Consider the following 18,435-nt stretch of genomic DNA (forward strand, 5'->3'; position numbering starts at 1 on the left):
TTTCTGTACCCCTACTTGCAGTCATCCCTATTGGCAAAATCACCTTTCCCCATTCCCTTTTTAGCTTTGTTCTTAGAATACTTTCTGCAACTTTATCAATATAATATTCTGTATGACTGCTACTGTTTTCCTCATGGACATGCATGTAAAATCTTACAATTTCTCCTGCTTCATTATCCCTCTCCATTCTGATTTATAACCTTCTGCTTGTGTTACATGTACTAGCCTTAAAAGCTTAACTCTAAAATATCCCTTCAGATCAGGTAATCTTAAACCACCTTGTTCTACTGGAAGGATCAGCTTATCCCACTTAACTCTTGCCCTCTTCCCTAATAATTCATTCAACTGTTTATTAATTACTGTCCACAACTTCTCCTTTGGCTGACAATAATAAGCTTGACCTGTATACAAAACTAAAGGAACTAAAAACAGTTTCACTGCTTATATCTTACTATCCATATCCATAAACTGCCAGTTTCTCAGATTTTGCATTATCTTTTGTTTAGTTTCTACCCACTTATCCTTAGCTGCCGCAACAGAAGCCTTTTTAATCCATACTCCTAAATACCTCATCTTATCATGTCCTCATAAATATGGGTATTGCTGAACCAATTTATGTGTGGGCACACAATTTACAACTGCATCTTTTGTTTTACCTTCATTAATTTTACATCCCTAAAAGACTAGAAACTGTTTAGAAGTGTTCCACAATACTAAAATGTCCTTTTTGAGATTGATCAAGTATAAAATATTACCATCTGCACATAAAAAAGAACTTTTCTTGATTAACATAACAATTATTTCCTTGAATTTCTGAGTCCCTTATTTTCTTTGACTATGGCTCTAAATCTAAAGCAAATAATAAAGGGGAAAGAGGACACCCTTGCCTGGTTCCTCTGTTCATCCACATATTACTGGAAAGGAACTTCCCCACTTGAATTCTGGACTCTGAGCCTTTACATATCCGACTAATTAACCATATTATTGTAGAAGAGAACACAGACAGTTCCACTGTCCTACCCATATAATCCCAGCTTACTCTGTCAGATGCTTTCTGTGGATTATGACCCACCAACAACAGTGGTATTTTCTTATATTCTGCATCCCCCTGGATCATCATTGTTCTATTAATATTGTCAAATGTTTGTATCCCCTCCACAAAAACATACTGATCCATATCTAAACATTTTAGTAACATCTTTGCTATTCTCTTTCTTAGGATAGACACAAACACTTGGTTTAAAATTGAAATGGATCTACATAGAGACAAGTCTGAAAGATGCTAGTGCTTCCCCCTCCTTTTAAAATACTATTAAACAAAACCTCCTACATGTTTATCACTTTCTTTCCTCCTAACTTCCAAACTTCCATAGGAATACTATATGTTTCTGGAGACTTCCCTGCAGACTGATTATACATCATTTTTAACTCATCTCCTCCTATCTTAACTATTAGTTGCAAAGCCTCATATTTCTCTAAAGTTGCCATAATTAAGTCATCCATAAATATTTCCATTTCTGCTCTTTCTTGGTTTCCACATTCCTTTGCTTTATACAAATTTTCATAAAATTTCAGAAATACCTCTAATATTGCTTTAAGACATCTGCTTATTTTTCTTGTCATAGGCTCCCTAAGCTTGGCAAAAGTCATTTCTATTTTTGATTTGCTAAGGCATTTTGCTCAAAGTCATTGTGCTCTGGAGTTATCATCAAAACCTAGTCGCTTTAAAGTAATCTTTCTCATCTCGTGCATACTATCTAAATGTTCCCTCATGTTTCTCTTTAAAACTCAGCAGTGGTTCCTCTTCTTGTTCTGGAATATGTTTAACCTTTGTCAGCCCCTCTAAATAATTCCTGTTGTGTCTTAACCATACTTATTTCTGTTTTATTTCTACCCTATTTTTAAATTCAATTTTCATTTTATGCCAGTCACTAGTTATCCCTTTAGAGGAAATTTCTATCTTCCCTAGTAACTCTTGAATAATGTCTACTACCCATTCCTTAAATTCCTCTCTTTTTAGCATGTAGATGGGAAAGTACCAGTGTCTCATGTTTACTTCATTATCCTGCATCTTTACCTTAGTTTTTATTGATGCATGTCTGAAACAGTTACTGGATGTGTGCTGAAATTTCAATTAAAGACGCATGCCAGTCTAGCACAGTTATTGGAGTATATGTAAATTCTGTCTAAGGTCCTACTACTGAATTCACATCTTCCATATCAAATATTTCCATAACTCTGTTCAAACATCTACCGTCTTTTGTTATATTTTCCCTTCTAGGTCACCCAATTCATCCTCACTGTTGCAAATCAAAGTTCGGTCCCAATCTATAAGTAATTATCCCTGCTGAAAGCAGATTATTTCTCCCCAAATTTTCTTAAGCACCATAACAGCAGTTTACAATGGAATATAAATACATGCCAGTATAATCCGCATCTTCTGTTACCAATATCCCCTTACTACAAGAAATCTACAGTTATTGTCTTTTTTCCATCTTCTGTTTCTACTGGAGCCCCTCTAGTAATCAATATTATTACTTCCCTTTTCCTTTGTCACTGATACTCTGCTGAATAACAATCCTGAAATCCTTTTACTGATTCACAAATTCATTTCTTTCCAAATGTGTCTCCTGCTGCATTGCTATGTGCACTCTACATTTCTCAATATAATTCAATAAGAGTATAAAATTAAATTGAGAAATGCAACATGTTCAGATTAACCTTTATGATAAAAAGCTATTGTTCCCACATATATAATGACAGTTTTTTGAATGTGTATTTCCAGCAGTTTTCTTACATGCACACACTAAAGTTTGACAGGCTGATCTTTTATACAGCTACTGCTTCTCATCTCCATTTGAATCTATAGCATATTTTCCAGATGTTTTTCATTAATAAAACCCCTCAAATAACAAATGTAACCCTCCAAATAGAGGCACCTGTCCCAACTTGACAGCTGCACCCAAAGGCATCACCAAATGTAAAATTAAAGTTACCCATGTTAAAGTGCATGTTGCAGCCTGTGTTTCCATTTACAATGATTGTTGTTTGTTCTTTTCTTACCTGTATTACACTCTCCAAACTGGAAAAACAGCTTACATCCTTTCAGAAAACATTAACTTTTACCCTACAAAAAATTGCATTAACTAATGTTAAATAAAGCTAAATTATACACTATTCAATTAAATGCATTAAAGTATTAAGGCTGATGGGGAGGCTACTATATCTTATTCACTTCTCATAATTTCAAAACATTTTCACTGAACTGCTTGCACTGTATCTTTAAATTTTGCATTTCTCTCAGCAAAGAATGCTCAGAACTCTCAAGATTAATTGCTTGCACCTGCAAACAGCCCAATTCCACATAAAAGTAGTCACAATGAAAGAAAGCTAAAAAGGTCTTTGCAAATTCTACTCAGAACACAATGTGCAGAATTTCCCCTGCCCAACGGCCTTCAACTACAGACTTCTTGTCTCCCACTGGAAAAAAAAACAAGCTAATAACTTTGGAGATGTTAGTAACCTAGCATTTTTCATGCATTTCATCATTTTGTCTTTTTTCAACCCTACTGGCTTAAGAAAAACTTGTTTCTAGTTTAAGCCAAGGACATTAATCTAGACAACCACTGTTGTAAAAACAAGAGAAATAATCTTAATTACATGTATAATCAGTACACCTTTACACCAAAGCTCCACTCCAGCAGTCCAAGATCACAACATTATATTAACTTAACTTGCTTCTGTCCAGAATTTATCTTATCTAAACTTTACTTTAATATCTTTAACATATAAAACAATCACTGAAAAGGTTCCCCTCCACCTCATGTAAAATACCCCTGACTGCACATTATAAAACACTGCTTTACAATATAACATATAGTTTGTACAAATTGTTTTACTTACAGTTACTTCTTTTTTATCCATTACCTTTCTAAACATTAATAACTGCGGTGGTGGTGCTGCGGTAGCGTTGTCACCTTACAGTAAGACGTTGTCCTGTTCGATTCTCAGCTAGAGCATCTTCTATGTGGAGACATGCGTAAATGGGCGTACTTTCATTGAAGGTTGTCTGTCAGGGCCGGCAACTCAGCACGTAAAAATCTACTGTCAATCATTAGCGGACCGGAGTTCCGCTGTGGCGACCCCTGACCGGGAAAAGCCGAAAGACACAACAACCTTTCTAAACATTAATGACAAAGTGGGATATGTGATTTACAGTCCACTTACAAGTTTAACAAAATCAACAAAATTCCAGTCTTTCTCAATCACCTTTTCTTGCAAAGCTATATTTCACAAATGTGACTAATGTTTTATAATCTCTCATTTATTCAATAATTTAACGGTCGCTTGTCTTCTTCCTGATCATCTCCATCTCCCAACAGAACACTCTGGTTCAAGCCCAAGGTACTCCTGTTTTTTCTAATCCACTCCTGTGATTTTTTTTTCTAACTTTCAAGCATTTTCCTTTAGAACAATGGAAAAGGTTTCACTAGCAAAGTCACTCTATGGAGCTTTATTGTCAGAAGAATGAAAAGAAGCAGAGCCCTCTTCTGTTTGCTGGCTCACATTTATTGGATAAACTTGTTTCTTTTTTCCTCGCCCCGTTCTGCATCTAAACAGGACTTTGATCCTCCAAAAAAAAAAAAAAATATTTCCTAGGCAGCTTGAAACTCAAACATGCCTCTCAACATTATCTGATTGTGGGGATCAATGTGCTTATCTTCTGCATAGTATACATTGAATAATCATTTCTCACAAACAGTCTGCTGTCTACGACTTTTATGCTTTTCCTTTGTGCCACACTTTTTTCAGGATAAACTCTGCTGGCATTTCTGTATCTTTACTAATAAAGGTTTTGGCTTTTTCCTGGCCAGGTTTGGAGCATACGCTTGATGTAGGAGTTTCATAGGTTTTCATAGGTAGGTACTAGGCTATCGGCCCAAGGGCCTACGTAAGCCTAGCCAACAAGGTTCCCTGGCTTATGCCACCCAAGAAAGTTATTCTCCTGTGCCACTGTCTAGCAGAGAAACAGAAGTGATCCCAGGGGTGTATTTCCTATTTCCCATCCACTCAAGATTTTTCTTGAAGATTGCTAATGAATAACTTTGCTTGACATAGATGGGTAGCCTGTTCCAGAGTACAGGAAGTCTCTGGGACAGGAATCTATCCCTCCAGCAAGTCTTATTGTGGTGACAAGGTTTAGGTCCCTAGAGCATGTAGCTCAGAGGGATTGGGATTTCTTTATGTGTAGCATGTCCAACAGCTCTGGGTTGACATAGCTTTATATGTTAGACAGAGATCACCTCGGAGTAGGCGATATGCTACGGAGTAAAGCTGGAGTTTTTAAGCCGGTCAGTATAGGGCATTTGAGGCCAATAATCCTCTTTGTGAGGTACTTCTGTGGCCTTTCCAGCTGCTGCAGATGTCTTTTGAGGTACATTCCAAAAGGGGCATCGTACTCTATAATGCGTCTGAGTGTCGAGTGGAGGGGAACAATGACCTTTTTTCCTGGATGAGAACCCTTTTATGATTAGGTGTGCTATGTAGAAGGACTTCACGACTACTGTGGTGATGTGACTATCAAAGGAGAGACTACTTTCCACCTGGGTCCCAAGGTCTCTTATCACGCATTTGGTGTTAAGTAGATTGCTGCCTATATGGTACAGAGTTTTTACCAAAGGGGATGACACTGCACTTTTTGGCATTGAGCTTGAGGCCATGGCTTTGACACCAGGCATTGAGCTTGAGGCCATGGCTTTGACACCAGGCATCTGTCTCAGTGAGGACCTTCTGTAGGACGTCCACATAATTTGGGGACTTGACTATGGCTCCTATTTTTCAGTCATCTGCGAACTTCATTAGCCAGAGGCCTTCTGTGTTAGCCTGTACTTCAGAGGAGTAGAAACCAAACAGTAGAGGTCCCAGGACGGAACCCTGTGGTACTCCACTTGTCACAGCTTTGAGGTCAGATCTGGAGTCTGCAACTTAAACAGTGTGGGTTCTGTCAGTGAGCCAGCTGGCAACCCATCTTGTAACGTAGGGATTTATACTTAGTTTAGTGAGTTTAGCTATAATTCCAAAATGGGGGATGGTGTCGAAAGCCTTGGCAAGGTCAAGAGAGGCTGTGTGAACCACCTTACCCTAATCTACGGCTTTGGTGACTGCCTCAAAGAAGTCAATCAAGTTCAGGAGGCATGATCTGCCTTTCACAAACCCGAACTGGGTGGGATCCAGAGTTTGGAGGTTACCAATGTCTTTATGAGTTCCATAACAACACATTCCATGACCAAGCAGACCAGGCTCGTCAGGCTAATAAGGTCAACAGTTCCCGGGATCAGTGGTGGCTCCCCCTTTGTGGAGTGGGATAACTGTTGCTATGTGCCACTCAGTGGACACAAAGCCTGATCTGAGGCTATTACTGAACATGGTGGGGAGCCAGTTCGTTCTGAAGTTCATGTAAAACGCAGCCTGGGATGTTGTCCGGTCCCATGGATGCTGTGTTTTTGGCTTTAGAGAGTGCAGCTTTTACCTGCGTAGTTGTGATTACAGGATTTAAAGAGGAACTTGAGAATCTGGTACCCTGCAATACCCATCAGGTTTTCTGGGAGCAGGAGGTAAAGTGTCAGGGGCCAGGCTAGATTCCGAGAAGGCATCATCTACAATGTCCAGTACAGAAGGGATAGCTAAAGGCCTGTGTTGAGGCAGGAGTAAGAATTCCCTAATCCTCTTTTTGGAGTCAGAGTAATCCTGGGTTTCCCGAGAAGAAATGCTCCCTAAGAGTATGCAAGGTTTCACCAAAAGAGAAATCCTCTGGTGGGGAAGCAGGAATGGAGTCCTCTGCATCAGAATCCTCATAGGTAGAGAAGGGCAAATCCTGGTCAGAGAAAACAGAAATTTCAGAATCCTGATCAGAAAAATCAGAAGGAAAATCAGTCCTAGGTCTCTTAGAGGGGGAAGGGTGGCTTCCCCTGATTAGAGTAATAAGGTCCTCAGCCACTATTTGTTTTTTAGTCATAGAGACCTGACCATGCGGTCTGGGCATCGGTTTGTTAGGCATAGAGTTTTAGGCCTTGAAGAAGATGGCATTGGTTTAATATGCAAGTCAGTAGGCCTGAATACACCCCCAGAAGCAGTTGCTTGCACAGCGGCTCCGGACCCATCCAAGGTAGAGACATCCGCAGATTCCACAGTCAAAGCATCTCGCGGCATACCGGACTCCAAATGGATATTAGTGGAGGCCTGCGAATCTGAAGTAGCAGGTATCAGGGGCTGCGAATGCGCCTCTGAGTACAGGCGAACTGGCGACTAGCTTAGGACAAGCACTGTCAGCACCTCTGGACCTATGCGGTCTGTCTTTATCTTTGCGTTTTTTCAGAATGTCAGTAGTCGGGGGGCTTACCGAAGCCATTTCTGGATAATTGAACAGAGTACCACAATATCTGGATGCGAAAATGAACAGATGATGAATAGTATGAGGTTTGAATAAGGCACAAAACCGACAGCGAAGTACGTCGTGGTCTAGGCCTAAGCAAGGAATGCAGTACGAATGAAAATGCCCTTTTGAATTCACAAATCCTGGTGTGGAACACAAATCCAGTTAATTGGCTGTGCTATCATAATACTAATACAGTTTGTGCTTTCCAATTTCTGTGGTACAGCAAAACATCTGTTTTTTTCCCTGTGTGTTCTGATTTCTAATTCTACTATTTTCTGAAACAGCTCTTCTTGAGAAGCCTTATTCTTAGCCAGCTGTTTCTTCATTTCAGCCTCTGACTATTGCAGTATCATTAGCTGATACAGTCTTTCAATCTTTCATTGTATACACCTCTGCGTACACTTATTTTTTTCTCAAAATTACTGGAAGCCATTTCCTATATCAAAACTGAAGCCTGGATAACTTTTTGCTGAACAGCTGCAGGATTCTTCCAAGCTAGGGTTCTCTCTCTACCTTTTCTGGTTGGTTTTCTTTCAGGTTCTCTGATTTTTTTCTTTGCTGGCATCCAGGCAGTGTACTTGTTAGCCAGTAACGAAATTTTACCCAAACTGACAATTTCACTGGCCCTTTTTTTCCTCAGTTTCTGTTTCCATACTTGGACAAGTGAAATTGAACTACTGATCTGTGTGCATACATCTTGGAAGTCCAATCAGGGTACTCTTGGAGCAGAACATCATGATGACAAACCAGTTTTACAAAACAGGATATAATTCTCCAAACTCAACTACCACCATCCAGCAGAACAGCAGAGCACTGAGTTTGTGTTCTGTTTAACAGAGAACACAGCCTTACTAAGACTCATCAGTGCCTTCCAACTATGCCCTTCTTATTTCTTTGACTTATCATAACATTCAAAAAAGACAAAGCACTGTCCAATTCTACAAGACTTTCAAAGCAGGAGGTTTGGAGGTGGCTGAAGTCATCAAGAAGTCTTACACTTAGCAAATGTATTCTGCCAAACAGAAAAGGTTTCTATGAAGGATAAATGGTACCCTATGCAGCTCCAGTTGGACAGCATGCTGGGCCTCTTGAATTATCTCACTGACCTGTATACCAGACAGTTTTACACCCAGGTATATCAGTCAGGTATTTATGCCCATCACAATATTAAGAAGGGAATAGAGGGTATCATCCCATGCAGTTTTAGCTGCTCACCATACAACTTCTTCTGATTTGTATCAGACAGCCCTATGACTTAGGTGTCACATATTCTACAGTCAAGGCCCATGCTATTTTTGCCCATCATGACCATGTGGAAGGTAGGACTGCAGCCAGACACTGGCTATTTAAGCTATTTATTTAAGGGGTTCTACATCTTTTTTTTATTTTGAAGAACACCTCTCCCCCATGAGACATGAATGTCATGACAGAGGGACTAGAATGTTGCCATTCAAACTTACTGGTTTACTGGTTCTGAAACTTACCCCCTGGAAACTGTCTTTCTTGGTGGCCATTACATATGGCCATAAAATATCAGACTTTCAACTACTTTTCTGTAAGGAATGACATCTGGTCTTTACCAAGGATCAAGTTATCCCTTAGCACTAACCCCAATGCTCTGCATCACATTATTCCACTTCTGTTAAAATGTAATCATCTCTGGAACATCAAGAACTGGTTTTGCTCAAACCAACTCTCTCTGTGGCCAGTCTGGTTTAGATGGGTATTCTGAGGTATTGTAGCAATTGCCTCATGTACACTAACAACCCACTTATTCTTAATAAATCTAATAAAGTATGCAAAAGGCATAAACACACTAACACCAGAGGCAAAACTCTCTCATACAACCAAAACTAATCATAAAGAGGTTGTCTGTGACACTTGCACCACTCCTACTGCACAGGGTAATGGCCCTACACATACAACTACTTATGCTGAGACACTTATAGGTGACCTTCCTAAAACACTAAAACACTAAGACCTCCTGCACAGTACAATCAAAGAAAGGGTCCTCAGCCATCACGTAAACACTCCATTAAAACATTACCCAGAGCTACACATAGTAACACTGTATCCAATGCCACTACTGCTAAGTGTTTAAGGCAGACCAGAGAACAGCCAAGCTTCCTGGTCAATGGTGATTATATAGTGAGGCACACCGATGCCCCCCTCACCAGACTAAGGAGAGAGTCACTGTCACTGTTAGCTGCCTTTCTCAGGCTAGGATCCATCAAATCACACAGGCACTCAGGTCATTGAACCACAGGTACCAGTATGACTCTGTCATAGTCCATGTGAGACATACCTCCCTTGACTACTTGAAGCGAGACACGACCGAGCTCACTTTTCATATGTCTCAGGCAGGTATGAGACCAGCACTGAGCAGCAAACTACCTTCATATAAGTAGCAGAAAGTGTAATGTATACTACCTCATCTCATATAAGAAGGTGGGAGGATGGGGCTTGTTTCCTAAAAAAAAATTACATGTTGTCCTAAATAAAAATAAACTTTTTGTTGGCTTTCTCCTACTTTACAAGAAAGCATCCATTTACACAGTTCACATGTTCGAAAATTCACCAAGCCCTTTTCCTTGAGATTGGACTCAATGGACAAAACCATATTAAGATGGAGTAGATCTAAAATTACTGACCTTTACTTCTAGATGTAGTGTCTGAATTGGCCTTAAACTAGTTTATTCATCTTGTGCTCTTTGCAGAGGTAATAACTGGAAAGAAAGAGCACTTCACTGCTCTGATGTACATTCCCAGTCTGTGTGCCACCTGAATTGAGTGCATGAGTTTAGGAAAATCAGCTGTTCTCAATCTAATTCAATTTGACAAAGGAAGGACTACCAGTTGGCAAACTCTTTCAAAGTGAACTGCCATCTAAACTGCCATTAGGCAGTGAGCCACCCAAAGGAAAAAGTTGCTGTTGCAGCTACTGCAACAGATAAGTGGTTGATTCTATTACTTGCTTTATAAACCTTTTCATTGTGGACATTTGTCCCACGGCCACCTAATCACTAATTTACACCTTCACTGAGCATTACTGTATGGACCACAGCTCCAGCAATCAGGCCTCTTTTGCAATGACACTTCAAGACTCAGTCTTTGCCTCGTGACTGTCCAGTGACTTCAACCAACCTGCAGGGGGTGGTTTACTGCATAGGATTTTTCTCAATCACAAACCCTAGAAGATGTAACATTAAAAAATGCAAGAAAGACTCAGCCATGCTACAGTCTTCACTGTGTAGTACCTTAGCAGAGGCCTCAGGATTAGATGCAAATCATCCCTTAAAGGCATACCACCATTTCAGCTACATGATGTTTGAATGCTCATAATTTTTTTACATTTTACTTTTTAAGTCTTTATGGGTATATTCAGGCCAATAAAGTCAAATCCCACTGTTTCCTCCTTTTTTCAGAAGCACAAATGGATTGTCTTGCTATACTTTAGAAACACAGCATGTAAAACCAAGCCTTATGTGCATAAATAATCGGATATCTGCAAAATATCACAAACATCTAAATCAAAGGGTAAAAAGGCCACACATATGTATCATTCAGTGACAACTGCAAGAACGACTCAGCCATGCTGGTCTTCAATGCATGATACCTTACACCTCATGCAGTGGATGCCGATGGGATATATACAAATGAACTCTTAAGCACATACCCAGTATATTTCAGCTATGTTATTTGGAACATTTTGCAGGCACCCTAACAAAATGTCTCTAGGCATTGTTCTCCCCCATTTCCAGAAGGAAAATCTTAAAAACTTAAAGAGGGTGAAAACAAAATATATTCTCATTAAATGCAATACACCCATACCCTGCCAGTTTTACCTAAGAGCATTTTTTTGTTCCTAAAACAGGTATACGGTTAACACAGCTAGACTCAATTTTTACTGAACAGTGACCACTTACGTGATATGAGGTCAAAACTTTTTTTGTCTTCTGTGGTTGGCTTCACTTGACAGGTTAAGAGATTGAGCTTTGCTGGTTGCCTATTAAGCTAAATGACAGAAATAAACATTAATAAAAAAAATACAATTTGCATTTATCCATATCTGATCCAGTACAAAAATGCATTTAATTTTACAGTTTAAAGTCGAATACGAACCACAAGTGCAAAAAAAAAAAAATACAAGGCACTAAGGCATGCAAAGTAAATGGGATGGATTAGCAGCAGTTAGTGGGGGGAGGGGGGGTGGTAAGCTGGGCAATAATTATGATGCATACAAAGGTCCCACCCACCACATTAGGAACAGAGTATAGCTGCAAAGACAGAAAAGTGCAAGTGTGTGGGGTACTCACCAACAGCACATTGTCAAACCCATTCATTCTTTCTTTACTTCTTTATTTTTACTGACAGTGTTATCCTACTGGGCTAGTGGCCTACATTTAAGGAGGACACAAAGTAATACTTATACAGATGTAACCCCATACGAACTGCAGAAGGAGTCATTACTGGGGGCATTGCAGGTGCTGCGAAGAGCACTCCTGGCTAGCAGCAAAGACTGAAACAATACTAATTTCACGAACTTTAATCATACTTTAATTTAGGAATGGGGTCCTTTCCCATCATGGAATTAGAAACCCAAAACACTTGGAGAAATTAAAAAAGGACACAAAGTAATATTTATAAAGATGAAGGAAACTGCTTAGAAATTTAGGAAGTGCCTTCCCCTTTGGCATGAAGACCCATTGTGCTGTGTCTTGGAATTCAGCAGTTCTGTGAGAGTAAGGAACATGTGACTGAAATGCAGATACCGGTTACCGGTTACTAGTGATGGAGAGGGAAGTTTATGGGGTCAGGACTGAAGACGTAGGACAGTTCACCGGAAATGTTTTGAAGTAAACCAGTTGGTTAAATTCAAGAAGGATTCCTGAGATGATGGTGTTGCTGACACTAAAACAAACAGAAACTACAAACATCAAAGTAAATAATCACTGGATGGTAATGCACAGATGTGCACAGACTGTAGACAACATTATTACTACACAACATTCTGAAATGAGCACAGAAAAGTACAGTTGTGTACAATTACCATAAATGTTGACATTGTAGTTCAAATGTTGAGTTCCTAAATATAGATGTTCGAGTGTATTCTCTGTTGTAGTCCTGACTTATGGGATTTCCCTCTTCGAAAGCCCTTAGTCAGCCCAACTACCAGAGTAAAATACTCCCTCCTCCCTGAGCTGGTGGACACCCTACCCTGATGTCAAGACAGTTGGGTATAAAGGGAGCCAGCAAACACCATGACATTAGTTTTTTTTTTTTTTTTGCCCCTAGAAGGTAGGAGCCCCATATGAATCTTAAACAAAGGACCAGGAAAGAGGACCTGTAGGGCATCCATGCACAGGGTCCTCTGGAAGAGGATGACAGAGAAGAAGCTGCTACTGTAAGGAAAATAAGGGGGATGGAGGGAGGGGAAAGAAGACTGCAACAGTGAATACATTTGAATATCTGCATTTATGTTAAGTGTACACAAATGTACTATGTTCTTCGTGCTTCACTGTTGCAGGCCTGACTTATGGGATGGTTCCCAAAGCTGAGTTGAGGGTGGAAGGTGCCTTAATGGGAACAGAGGATGCCCTGTAAGATGGCAGTGGCAAATCCTGCTCTGGACTTGCAAAAGGCTGACAGGTGGTAGTGCTTGGTAAAGGTATGCACCAATGACCAGGAAGCTGCCTCCAGAATGTCTTTGGTAGGCAATCCCCTTAGGAAAGCAGTGGAGATAGAAGTGGCCCTAGTGGAGTGGGTCCTAACAGATTCAGGGGACTTTTTGCCATGGTAGGGGTAACAAAAGGAAATACAGTGGGAGATCCACTTGGAGATAGTTCGCTTGGAAACTGGTTTTCCTTCACAGCCCAAGGCAAAGGAAACAAACCGTTGTTCTGATTTTCTGAAAGTTTTAGTCCTGTCAAAGTAGCAGCAAAGTTGCCTGTGTACATCCAAGGAGTAAAGGATTCTTTCCACTTGGTTCCGTGATTTAGGGAAGAAGGTAGGCAAGTGTATGGTTGGGTTCAGGGAAGTGTCTGTGACCACCAAGTGCATAAAGGAAAGATTAGTTCTAAGTGAAACTCTGTCTGGGGGGAAGATAAGAAAGGGTTTCACTGCCATGAGGGCTTGCAACTCAGAGACCCTCCTAGCTGAGGTGATAGCCAGTAAAAGGGCAGTCTTCCAGGTCAAGAATTTTAAATCTGCTGATGCAGCTGGTGTGAAGGGGGGGTAAGGTCAACTTGTATAGAACAAAGCTGAGGTCCCAGGGAGGGGGAGGTTGCATCCTGGGAGGTCTGACATGCAGCACTCCCCTAAGAAACTGTTTCATTAGGGGTGGGAAAAGATAGGAGAAAGAGTAGGGTTGTGGGCTGAAATGGCAGAAGAGTGAATCTTAATGGATGAGAAGGATAGGCCTTGGTTCACCAAGATGGCCAGGTACTCTAAAACGGCTGAAATGTTGGTAGAGACAGGGTTGAGGCCTTTTGTTGACACCAAACAGAGAATCTTTTCCACTTGGCAGAGTATGTTTTCCTAGTACTGGGTCTTCTAGCTTCTTTTAGGATATTAGGCACCTGACTACTCAGGGATTGTTCAGGGTAGAATTTTGATGAATTATCCAGGCAGAGAGTTTGACAGTCTGTAGGTTGGGGTGCACAAGCTTTACCCTTGCCTAAGTCAGTAGATCCACTCTCTGAGGTAACTGCCAAGGTTTTGCTTTGGTCAAACTCAGGAGCAGGGGGTACCAGTGCTGCCTTGGCCTGTCTGGAGCTATCAGAATGACCCTCGGTCCTTCTTCCCTGATTTTTAGGAGGACTATTGGAAGGACAGGCAGGGGAGGAAATGCATAAAGAAACAGATGGCTCCAGAAGAAGCAGAAGGCATCTATTTTCTAGGCTGTGTAAAGTTTGCTCCTGGAAAACAATCTTTTTAAATGAACATTTTCATTGGTGGCAAAAAGGTCTAGTTGAGGGGATTCCCCATTTCTGGACTATGCTGAGAAATGTTTCCCGATGCAGCTGCCACTCATGGGGATCCATTAAATATCTGCTGAGGTGGTCTACTACAATGTTCTGAGCTCCAGGAAAGTGCTGAGTCATCAGGTGCAACCCCATAGCATTGTCTGTCTCCCAGATCTGCACTGCCAGCCGGCAAAGAGGTTAGGAGTGGGTGCCCCCTTGTTTGCTTATCTACCACAAGACTGCTGTGTTGTCCATTTTGATAAGTAGGACCCCTGGTTTCCAGTGATCCTTGAAGGCCATCTTGCCTTTCTGTACTGCCATCATTTCCTTCCAATTTATGTGTTTGTGCCTAGGATGTGAGGTGTTGGAAATGCGCTCCCCAGGTTGTGTCTGATGCATCTGTTGTTAAGGTTTGGCCCTAAGGGATGAACCTGAAGGGGGGACTTGATAGGGAGTTGGCAAGCTGGTGGTGCTATGCACGCTCAGATCTGTGTGCTCCTCCACCATGTACTTATGCAATTGCTAGGCGTGATGACTCTGCAGGCAGGACAAACACAAACATTCCAGATCAGCTTGTAAACATAAAATGAATACCAAACACAGTATCATTTTTGCAACTGTGGGCTAAGACTTTTGAAGAAATTATGTGAGTTAGAAATAGGTCAGGTTAAAGAGATTGTGTTTGGAGTGTATGACTGAAAAAGGCCTTGAGAGTATACAAACACCATTTTGAATGTCATTACTTTAACCAAAAATATACGAATATATATATATATATATATATATATATATATATATATATATATACACATATACAGATATACATACACATATAGGAACTCAACATTTGATCTACAGCACATTTCATACAAAAAATGTGTTACACTTGATCTAAAACACGTTTAATCAAAGACACAAATGAATGAATCACATTTGATGCAAAAATATGTAAAAATCATTGCTGGTGTGGTTTTGGATCACTGAATTACAATGCAGATTAGTGTTGCTCAGTATCTCTGTCTAATTTACCGTGTGAGAAATTGTCTCTTTTCTCTAAGACTGTAGAAATGTGGAATAAGTATATTTAAGTAAAGAGGTGTGGGGTGGTGAGGTCCCTAAAATGGGGGGGGGGGGGGTTTGAAGGCTTGCCCTCCCTCCAAAAAAGAAGTCTGGATAAGTATTTGCTGTACGAAGTTTTAGAAGCAATATGATTTGACAAAGTGTGTTTCAGATTAAATCTGTATTAGATGACATTTTTGGATATTTGTGATTAGAAGAAAGGTTTCTTAGATTAAAAAGTAAAAAATTCCTCTCTCTTTCTCTATAGATATATATAAAGGTGTAGTACCCTACATCAACTTGCAAAACATTGAAATTCAAAAATTAAAAAAACAGCACTTTTTGCAGGGGCAAGCCCCCCAGCTACTTTTATATACTAATTCAGTAATTGCACAGAGTAAGGGCATATTCCCCAACACCAGAAATCGTGTAATCACCAACACCTGTTAACCAGCTGCTGAGTGTCGACCAAACGATCTTTTGCAGGGTACACACACACACGCGCGCACACACATACACACGCGCGCACACACAAACACAAACACATGCGCACACATACACATGCACACACACACACACACACACACACACACACACACACACACACACACACACCTTTTCAGTAATACCGGTGAACCATATAACTATGTGAAGGGGATGTGTGAATAGGGAATACTGTGCTTATAAACTTAAATAGGTTAGGTTGCTGAGCTGTACTTCATAGAGGCCTTTTACTTAATAACTTTGAAGTTAACTTTTGTTTTGCATCATTTCAAAGGACATGATGATGGTCTGAAGCAAACGCTTGATCTGTTTAATAAAATTAATTTGGGCAGCTAACAAAATAAGGTGAAAAATAAAACAGACCACTTGAATTACTGACATATGTAAGCACAAACTGAATCTTTAAGGTCTTCACTTTTTGCACCAGATGAAGAAAACAACAAAAAATGCAACTTCTCAGACTAGCCTCAAGAGGGTTGTCAAACTACCTGTTGAATGGAGAAGGAATGTGACCTAATGTTACTGGATGAATGTTTTTGTAGCCTAGAACTGCAGCACCTAGTACTCCACAGTTAGAGGGTACAAAATTAGGCACTTGTGTAGCACAGGTGATACTGGCAGCACTGAAAATAATGAGACACCCCCTGACCTCAAGGTGTGATTTACACTCAAGAATAATGGGCATTAAAACCTCACAACATAACTTTGAAGCATGCTTTTGAGAATATGACAAACAAAACAGGTTCATGTTTGCGGGACTGTCATAATGAAATGCTTCCCAAGACAAACCAGCTGGATAGCCTCTCTAAATATCAAAAATATTTATTTACTTATGTAACATTTGTTCATTATGAAAGTCTGACTGGGACAGAGCCCATTGTCAGCTGAGGCCCAGGGAGAAAAGCTCCAGACGCATCTTTGGAATGGGGGAGGAAACTGGAACACCTAGAAGAAAATCATGTGAGTGCAGGAAGGACATGTAGACTCTGCAGAGAAGGCATTCCAGCTGAGAATTGAACTGGTCACAAGTAACAGGATACACAAAGCTCTAGTGAGAATGATTTATGTTAAACTTCAGTACAACATATGCTTTTCATATTCTGTTGGTTGCCAAAATGCAAGTAAAGACTGTTGATCAGGGCTACAACCTAAAAATGCTGCAGATTTACCTAGAGAACAGATAGCCAAAAGATACAACATGGCATCCAAGATATAGCTCAACCTACAACATTGCTTCAGACTCAAAATGACTTGTCCATCTACCCCTTTTCCTCAAAATAACTAAAGATATGCACTGAGCTTCAAACAATGATAAGCTATCTCACAAGTGTAAAAAAATATATGAATAACAATAAATTTCAGACATTTATCATTCATAGGTTCATAGGTAGGTACTAGGCTATTGGCCCTCGGGTCTATATAAGCCTAGCCAAAAAAGGTACCCTGGCTTTTGCCACCCAAGAAAATTATTTTCCTGTGCCCCTGTTGAGCAGAGCCACAGAAGTGATCCCCGGGGTGATTTTCCTATTACTATGACTTGTATTTATCACTCTCTTAACAGTTTTTTCTCTTTTAGGGATGCCTTAATGATTTACAAGTTTTATAAAGGTTACTTTCAGTTTGTGTACAGGAACTGCTGTTAATGGAGAATGTGTTGCACGGAGAACAGGCAGCGCATACTACCTTAGCAAAATGTGTCCCAATACAAAAAAAATGCATATTCAGGATATGTTTAATCTACCTTTGTTTTACATAATTTTATGGTTATATAGAGCAGTTTTACATGATTTCACCAACTGACTACAGAAACGTGTTAACCTTTCTTTGCACTTCTGTGTGTTGACTGATTTTCCTAATCAATCCATGCTCATGGTAATAAACAAAGGCTAATCACACAACTTAGTGATGCTGCTTGGAATGTCTGGCTTTGTAGAGTCACAACTACTTTTTTTCAGAAAATGCTTTTTTTTACTCATATATATATATATATATATATATATATATATATATATATATATATATAAGAAATATCATTTGGTCATAACTATTATTTAATATGTACACAGCACTAATTTTATTTTTCTCACAGTGATCTTTACTGAAATGCTTGTGTGTTTTTCTTTTTGAACCCGAATCTACTACAAAGCTGTATTGAATACTACTTTGTATAGACTAACTAGATGATGTGTACTCTCCATCTTACTGTAGGTTCATAGGTTGGTACTAGGCTATCAGCCCTAGGGCCTATACAAGCCTAGCCATAACAATTCCCTGGCTATTTCTTCCCACCCTATTTACTTCCCTAGATCCCTGTCTAGTAGAGGGAGTTACGTGATCCCCAGGGTGGATTTCCTTTCTCCCATCCAATCGTCAAGGTTCCTTTTGAAGAGGGCCAAAGAGGCACTTTGCTTGACATGTATGGGCAGTCTATTCCAGAGTCTGGAGAGTCTCTGGGCATATAGTATTGGGAGT

General features: G+C 40.1%; 1 protein-coding gene across 6 annotated transcripts in view; it reads right to left on the reverse strand.

The window, feature by feature from the left end:
• ASAP2 (ArfGAP with SH3 domain, ankyrin repeat and PH domain 2) overlaps nucleotides 1–18,435 on the reverse strand; it is a 2,005,955-nt gene that overhangs the window by 754,080 nt on the left and 1,233,440 nt on the right. For all 6 annotated transcript variants that reach the window (XM_044079125.1, XM_044079114.1, XM_044079099.1 and 3 more), the window contains one exon: nucleotides 11,362–11,449. In XM_044079125.1, coding sequence (XP_043935060.1) covers nucleotides 11,362–11,449 — 88 coding nt within the window. The remainder of the gene's footprint in view (nucleotides 1–11,361; nucleotides 11,450–18,435) is intronic.

This window comes from Protopterus annectens, chromosome 1.part1, assembly GCF_019279795.1.
Source record: "Protopterus annectens isolate FY-2018-M chromosome 1.part1, PAN1.0, whole genome shotgun sequence".
NCBI classification, from domain to species: domain Eukaryota; kingdom Metazoa; phylum Chordata; order Ceratodontiformes; family Protopteridae; genus Protopterus; species Protopterus annectens.